The sequence below is a fragment of the Antennarius striatus genome, chromosome 2, assembly GCF_040054535.1.
Source record: "Antennarius striatus isolate MH-2024 chromosome 2, ASM4005453v1, whole genome shotgun sequence".
NCBI lineage: Eukaryota > Metazoa > Chordata > Actinopteri > Lophiiformes > Antennariidae > Antennarius > Antennarius striatus.
In genome coordinates, this window is record NC_090777.1 from 22,064,450 (window position 1) to 22,073,443 (window position 8,994).

At 41.0% G+C, this 8,994-nt stretch overlaps 1 protein-coding gene across 1 annotated transcript; it reads right to left on the bottom strand.

Annotated features, from left to right (window-relative positions):
* Positions 1–117: 117 nt before the first annotated feature.
* sypa (synaptophysin a) lies at positions 118–8,647 on the bottom strand. The gene is made up of 8 exons (XM_068331824.1): positions 8,585–8,647; positions 5,543–5,608; positions 4,561–4,685; positions 4,079–4,277; positions 3,739–3,930; positions 3,152–3,367; positions 2,875–2,955; positions 118–2,434 (listed from the first exon to the last, which is right to left on the bottom strand). The coding sequence occupies exons 1-7, from the start codon at positions 8,600–8,602 to the stop codon at positions 2,890–2,892; spliced, it is 882 nt and encodes a 293-aa protein (XP_068187925.1). The 5' UTR covers positions 8,603–8,647; the 3' UTR covers positions 118–2,434; positions 2,875–2,889.
* Between the last annotated feature and the right edge of the window lie 347 nt (positions 8,648–8,994).

Sequence of the window (8,994 nt, forward strand, 5' to 3'; positions counted from 1 at the left end):
GGAGGATGGAGGGAGGGGTGAAGAAAGAGAAGATGGGTAATGATGGATGATTTATGTGCTTATTCATCTATTCCTTCATTCATCCATTCACAGGTTCTTGAAAAGAAACACAGCCACTGGGTCGAGTTTGTTTTATTGAAACTTAACACTGAGTAAACACGGCTGGGGGTGTCTCCATAGCAACAAATCACATACATCATCATCACCATTGTCATCATCATCATCATCATCATCATCACTGTCAACACGGTCGCCAGGGTTACTGATGCTGCTGAGTAGATCACACAGGAAGTTACATCACAGAGGCAGTGAGGAGAGTCACAGAGAACAGAGAGGAGGAAAAGAAGAAGAGGAAGAGCTATTGGGAAAGGAAGAGAGGGCGAGTAGAAGGAGGAGGAGAATGGAGAAGAAAGAAGAAGGGATGGAAGAAGAATGGTGACAGGAGGAAGAGAAGACTAAGAGGAGGATAAATAAATGGAGAACAAGAGGATGAAAAGAGCAGACAGAGGAGAAGGAAAAAGAGACAAAGATGAGGAGAAGATAACGGTAAAAAAAATCTTTTTAAAAGTGGAAAGGCAGGAGAGAAAAAATATGGGGAGGGGATGTAGAACAAAAAAGATCGAAAGACGAGACTGAGGAGAAAAAATACATGAAAAAAGATTCAGAGAGAAAAAAAGACTTAAAAAGAATGTAAGATTATGAAGAGAAAAATAAAAATGAGTCATGGACAGAAGGGAAAGGGTGAAAAGAGTGATGTGAAGGAGTGTAGTCACACACAGTCACACCTGTACTAGAGAACAGGAAGTAGAAATATTAGGTACAACACGAGCAGAAAACACATCACCATGCCGACAAAGGTAGCTACGCTAAAAACACCGTCACTGTCCAAAAAGAAAATGAAACAAAAGCTGTTTTTGTCGTATTTTTGTTTTTTTTTTAGAACTAGAAGTTTCCAGAAAAACAAACTGCATCTGATTGGCTGAGAGCCGAGAAAATGCTGGGGGAAAAAAGCAGCACGTTGACAAACAAACATCTGTCTGAAGACTTTTGATCTTAATTATTGGTATTTGATAGATTTTGTGTGTTCAACATGCTAGCCCGGTGCAATGACGCTAACATGGCCTCATCTGATTCTTTTTTGTCAGAGGCAGTTAGCATAAGCTAATTTAGCTAATGGTTAGCTGTTTAATCAATTACTAAGCAAAGCAGCCTGTCCTCATGCAGTGTAGCTAACATAGTGTCAAATTATTTTCTAAAATTTATTTTACATTATCATTAATAGGCCCCCATTTCATCCAATTAATCAGTGTGATGTTCACGCTAGCTGCTTCCGCTTTGGTGGCTGTTATTTAGCAACATGTACCTTTAGCTGTTGTCTAAAGCTACTTGGTCACTGATGGGATTAAACTAATTTTTCTGCTATAAACTAGCTGGCAACCTCATCATGGACTCTTTAAATTTTTATTTAAACTATATAATGTAGGATTTAATGTAACCTTGCTAGCTAGCAATAGCTAACCGTTTTAATCTGAGCATTTTTTTTATTGTGTTACTTAGCGAGCTAAAAACAAGCAGTTTGTGGTAGTTTCACTGTTACGCAGCTAGCTAGCTAGCTAACATAATCACCTTTGAAAAAGTAGCCACATTTATTTTAACTAACAATATGAACGCAGAAGTTCCAGCATTGAAAAAAAACCCAAACATCTAGAGATGTCAAATTCTTGTGTCCATGTTTGTCGCTTCTTAAATCAAACAGGAAACTACAAAAACCTTGGTTATATAGCGTTAGCGTCTATCAACATGCACAGTCCTGATGTCATTATTTATGAGACTCCAGATGTGATCATTCAGACAGACATTTGTGCGCCATGCTGATGGGCAGAGCCTGAATGTACTCTAACAGAGAAGAATAACCGGTAGCCATTTGGAATCCGGTTCCACCATGAAGCTGGAGTCCAGACTGGGTTCACTTGAGTCGCCATTTACATGCAGCTGGTAGGTGATGTCGGTTCTGATCCAAGTTTAATCCGGTTTGAGTCAGTGTGAACCCAGTCTGAAACGCTTCATGATTGGCTGGTGAGGAGCTGGGGGTGGGGCATATCATAGACGAGTAAACATTTCAGTCTGTATTATATATCTGCTCGCAGTGATATCTATACAACACAAACATACGTCAGTCCACAGGTTTGGTACTTGAATATTTCTCAACATCATTTCTGAAGGTTTCTGTTCGTCTGCTTTGAATGTATTGTTCTGTTTTGTGGATTTATCATTTAGAACTCTTTTAATCATTTACACATAGATCGATTATAGTCAACATCTAAACCCTCCTCCCCTTTAACCTCCCCTCACACCACCCTTTAATTTTGCAGACAGGAGTGTTGCATTGTGGGTAGGTTGCAGGCGACCCACTGTTGGTTCACTCCAAAGGTTTCTGTGAAGGAAACACAAACATGACATGATGTCAGGTCCCTGATTGTCCAGATTGATCCAGAACCTGTCAGAACCCTAAATGACCACAAACATTAAACAGCTAAGCTACAAATTAAAATATCAGTTTATCCTAATAAAATCCAGTGGAGACCAATATAAATTAGAATTAGTAGATTATCTGCATAGATGGTACACTAGACAATAAAGTTGACTATGACTATGACTATATACAGATATTATATCAACCCAGAACTGTGAGATGCAATGTGAAGAACAAGTAAGTAAGTAGAACTTTATCGAACCCTTAAGGAGGTTCCGTCGAATATTGATCCGTTAAAGAGGTTTGATCCCTTAAGGAGGTTCCGTTGAATGTAATGAAACAAATGATTTTACCGGACTGATCAGTGAAGGTCCCCTGTGGCCACTTACTGTATGACTCACCTGCTTCCTGTTGGCTCACATTTGATTGGAGAAGGAGGTGGGCGCCCCCTGCTGGCCGTAGCCCTGACCATACTGTGCATCCTGGAAGAAACACAACAGTCCATTGCAGTACACTGAGTGAATGTTCTGCAGTAGCAGTACACTGTGTACTATAATATAATATCACTGAAAGAATTAGATTATTGATTTAATCGTTCATTGGCAGAATTGTCTTTTTTTTTTAAATTTGAAAGCTGTTGAGATGTTGAAGCTGTTTGTCATTTTCTCAGCTGGTCACCTGGTTGTATCCTTGCTGGCTGTAGTCGGGTTGGTAGCCTCCCTGGTTGCTGGCATAAGGGTCTTGTTCATACGCCCCCTGCTGGCCGTAGGCATCTGGTGCAGCAGGTTTCTCCTGAGGAGGTGGAGCCCGCATGAAGGGAGCAATGATGCCCGTCTCTTTAAAGACAAACCAGAGGTTTCCCACCCACAGGACCAGGTTAACAAAGCCAAAAGCCTGGTGGGGAGAAGGGAGAATGGGATGAAGGAAAGAATCAGTTCCATGAAGCACTTCCCAATCCTGGTCCTGACACAAAACCAGAATCCCTGTGATAACTCAGAAGAACAGACTTTTTGTCCTGCTGCCCCACCCACATTGTCTGTCCATTGTAAGAGGAAACTACTCTCTAGACCAGCAGATGGTGGTAGTCAGACATCAGCGTTCCAGAACTTGTCCGGTCTGACGGTGTCAGTTAAAGGAACACATTCAGATATGCACCATGATTGGCTGATTTATTCTGAACTACAGCAGCTCTTCTTGTCATTATTGCTTCCAGGCATGAACAAAGGAACCTTCCTGACCTGGAGAGCCATTGATGTGGGTCTTACCACAGAGGTGTTGAGTCCAGACATGACTGGGTCATGGACTTCACGGCAGCGTTTCAATTCTTCTTGACAAGTAGAGATCATGGTGATAACTTTGTCTGGGTCAGTCGCCGTCTTCACATCGGACAGACCTTTGGCCCAGGCTGCTGAACTCACCAACCACATGAAGGCAAACACTCCGGTCACACCCAGGTCCTAGCATACACACACACACACACACACACACACACACACACACACACACACACACACACACACACACACACACACACAATTACACACACACGCACACAGTGTGAAAAACAATATTTTCCAGTGGTCAGCGTCGATCATTCACACTTACGATCAGAGGGCCCTTGTTGTTCTCTTTGTACTTCTCGAAAAAGAAAACATAGATGCAAAGAGCAGCAGTGGAGTAGAGGAAGGCAAAAACGCCAATGGTGACGAAGAACTCAGCCGAGGAGGAGTAATCACCGATCAGGAAGATTCGCTCTGTGTTCCCATTCTTACAGGTGGGAGCGTCGAAATACTCTTGGTGGAGTCTGAGTGAGGAAGAGGAAGGAGGGATTGCGATGTTGATGAAGCTCAATCTTCCTGTTTCTTTTCATTTAGCGCCACCAACAGGCTGACGTATACTTCACGACACAACACGAAACATTGCCAGCAGATTAGTTTACTGCTAGCAGTATGGATGGAAATGAATACCAACCAGAAAGGCTGTTCATCAATAGCAACCAGTAGAGGGAAGCAATACACTGTTACAGCATCTAACTAGCCTTATCCACAGTAGAAGAAGACAGTCAACATTATGAGACTAGCACTGACCTGAATGGATACTCAAACTCCACCTCGATACTCAGGTCGCTGTCAGTCCGGTTCTTACACTCCACCGCCATCCGGAACATTCCAGAATAACTGCCACAGGTGGAGAAGGCAAAGATGGCGAAAAACTGTGAGAGAAACAGCAACAAATTAGCATATGTGTGTATAAAAACGTTAGCTAGCAGCTCTATGAGGCGGTGCAGTGATGCTATCGGCTCAATGATGCTGCTAATCGGTGTCTATCAGCTAACAAGTATCAGGTTTGCAAATGCATAAAAAATTAGAGGTGAGCTGAGACGATTTAAATTAAAAATGAAATTCAAACAAAATCGATTACTCTGTTGGTGTAACTTCAGACACACCAGGACAATAACTGAGCTCCTGCCTGTATGAAGAGAAATGGCTGCTGGGTCTTTTTTTAAAAAGACTCTCGTCGGCATAAATCTATAATACAGCAAAGAGGTGGGTTAAAACCTGTGCCAGTATTCACACACACACACACACACACACACACACACACACACACACACACACACACACACACACACACACACACACACACACACACACAGTGCCAAAATCTGACTGTGACCATCTGCTCACTGATTTTTGAACATAACAGATCCACTGATGATCAGACTCGACAGCCAATCACAATCTGTCTGCACCCCAAAAGGAATCTCCAGAGGATTTGGAAGTCTTTTGATTTTTTTTGCATGTTGTATTTACTTTCACCTTTTAGGTTATTAAAATATTTAGGATTTTTTTAATGAACATTTCAAGAACATTTTCAAAAAAATTGGTTTGTTAAGGATTTACACCCATCTTGAATAAATACAGGTATTTCATTCATTGAGCTTTATGTGACTCGACTCGTTCTTTATTTGACTTGACCATGAACAGTAAATGAGATGAATCTTTTATCGAACCGATACCAGCCCACACAGAAAACACACAACTTGAACCACAGGTTTGAAAAACTCACCCATTCTAAGACCTTAATGAAGCCCAGAGGTACCTTCAGCACCCTGAACTGACCCTGGGCCACCAGCTGGAACACAGAAGGACATTTAATCACATGATCACATCAGAACCAATCAGATCCAAAACATCAGCAGAAGTACAGATGAGAAGTTGTATTGAAATCAGTTTAAAATCAGACATAATCTAATAATACACAATTATATGAAAAAATAGCAATAGAAAATGAAGAAGTGGGAAAAAGAAGGAAAATATGAAATAAAAGAAAGAAAATACGTAAATGCTTTTTATTTTAAATTTTAAATTGAAAAGATGGATTTTGGAACGCAACATGAACACATAACAATCAAAAAATGCTGGTGCTAAAAGTCGAAACACTGACGGCCGTATACTCATAAAAATCACTTTAGATGCATTTAAGGCCAGTCAGACAGAGCAGTTTTTTTTCAGCCGAACAGAACAGATGAAGTTCTCTTCTGAAATGTTGCAGATGGTTTCTTTATGACCTCATGTTCCATGAACGCCAGCAGATGTCTATTTCTAATCAGTCATTATTTAATGTTCGCTGTTCAACAATGAGGCTGTTGATCAGTATCACATACCAGCACCCCCCTCCCCCCCTCAAATATACACACCAAACAGAATCATGGTTGATTGGTAGAGTGGTGACATCTTCAGTCTTCTTCTGAATCTCTTCTTCCAAATCCCTTTCTTAATTAGCATCTCACTAGCACCAGCACACTAAGGTTGGTGCTGGTGCTAACTAATCCTAATCTGAAAGCTAACAGGTGTACACTTCCTGGTCAGGGAGGAGCAAAAGGACATCCACCTTCTCTCTCAGGCCCAGATACAGTTATATTCAGCTGATGCTGATTGGCTGATTAAACTTCCAATCAGAATACACATTTGTTCTAATTGGTCCATTCATGTTTAGACATTTTAAATTAACTCATGAATTTTAATAATCCTGCTCTTAACACTTCCTGCTAACAGTTTTAGTATGGAGATACAGACTTAGCAAGAAAGTTTCTGGTTATAATATTTCTATAAAGCAGAAAAAGAGAGGAGACAGAGCTGGAGGTAGCAGAGATGAAGATGCTGAGGTTCTCTCTGGGAGTGACCAGGAAGGATAGGATCAGGAATGAGTACATCAGAGGAACAGCACATGTTAGAGGTTTTGGAGATAAAGTCAGAGAGGCAAGACTGAGATGGTTTGGACATGTCCAGAGGAGAGATAGTGAATATATTGGTAGAAGGATGCTGAGTTTTGAACTGCCAGGTAGGAGGCCTAGAGGAAGACCAAAGAGGAGGTTTATGGATGTAATGAGGGAAGACATGAATGTGAATGTCTTTCAGACTGAGTTAGAGCTTTGATGATTCAAAAATGTTGTTGTTTTAACATGATGTTCATAGTGTCTCTTGTACAAAACGCTTTCAGCGTTGAATCGTTTTTCATATTTTATATCAATCAATTGATGATTGTTACACTATGAAAAAACTCCGTACTGTACCTGAACACATCTCAGTAATTTCAGTCTCAGCTATTTCTATTTAATTAAAACTAAAACTTTCTTAACAAACAGCGCAAACGTGATTCAGATGTGGTTCTTACAACCCAAACCAATAGGATACCTGCAGGATGTTCCTGATTAGTGTGATTAATTATCTATCAGATAAGCAGATGCTTCAAACTGATCAATATGTCGTCTCAGATTCAGCCTGTTGTTTTCCATTCAGCTGATATTTAATATTCAGTCTGTGGGTAAGTTACTCTGAGACGGCAAACGCCTTCAAGTAAAACATTGATGTTCCATAAAGGATCGGATGGAAAAATATCAAACATGTCATTCAGACAAACAAACAAACAAACAAAAAACGACAATAAAGCGGTACAGATCAAATTAAGAAAAGCCAAGATCACAATAAAACAGACAAAAATTAATGTTAATTTATTCAGGTCAAAGTTAAAGTACTGTAGGACCAGGATACTGTTTGATCAGGATTAGATTTTATCTGATCCAGATTCTAGAGACGGGGTTTTAGGGTCACGTGATTAGGGCGAACCAATCAGGAGACTGATGGCTCAGACGTGACAACATCCTGCAGGAGGTTTCAACTCTAATTGAGTTTTTATGAGAGTATTTTGTATAGTCACGATGCTGATGTTAAACCAGAACTAATGTGTGAAGATACAAGTCATTAAATATTAAAAACGGAACGTCACAGAAGGAATAAATATATAAACAACTGCTGTGATTCATTAACTATTTGAGGAATTTCTGGTGTCCTTTTTCAGCAGCAGCAGGAGGAGGAAGATGAGGAGCTAAAGAATGAGGAGGAGGACGACGACATAGAGGGAAGCCCAAAATAAAACGGGTTAAACACGGTAAACACGATGAAACAGTGAAAATGAGAAAATAGAAGCAGCATCATCATCATCATCAGGCTGCCATTTTATACACGCGCGCGCGCGCGCGCACGCAACACACACACACACACACACTCCTGGTTATTTGTGTTTTCCCCTGCAGGCATCACGCAGGGCAGAGGAAGCCCACACGCACCACCGCTGCTCCCCGTGAAGCCGTCAAACAGTCCGCCTCAAAAAAACACCTCAGATCCACCAGTGACACCAGCAAACCGACTAGTACGACCCAGGTGGATCTATATGATCATTATTACTGATTTTCGACCACATTTTCCACAGTGAGCCGCAGAAACAAATTTATGGTGAATAATCGATTAATTAAAATCAGAAAAAATTAATCATTTTATCAGATGAAACGTCAAACTCGCTGCTTCCCTTTCAAATGACGTATTCTTTTCGGTTCTAATGAGGGATACGTCGGTGATGAGGCCCGACTCTGAGATGCTTCACCGGGGAGACAGACGCCAATCCTCGGCGGGCCGCCCCTACACACGACACGAACACACCTGAACACCGAGCACCGACGCTGGCAGAGGAAGAGGAGGATGGAGACGAATGGGAAGACTTTGAGGATGAAGATGCGATGGGTAAATCCGATCTAAATGAGAATGATTGTACCTGATTTGCGACGTCCATCCTGCCGCCTGTCGAGAGGAGAGAGCGATGGAGGAAACAGGGGGAGGAGGGGAGGAGGAGGGGGAGGAGACCGCGTCATCACTTATTTATTTAATTATGATTCTTATTCAGAGGCTGAATAAAAAACAACCGCAGAGATAAATCTAACACATAATTAAGAGGGGTTATCAAATTAATATGAAGAAGGCGGTGGTAGGGGGTTAATTAATCCTCATGTTCTCATCACTGAGCGATGATGAACAGATTAACAGTAAATGGTGATTATTTACCTGTAAAGTAGATCTTGATACGTAACTACGTGTGTTTGTGATATCACAATTTCACGTCAGGATTTTAAAATCATTACAGGAATCAATATTAAAAATGAAAAGTTATTAATCAATAAGACCATC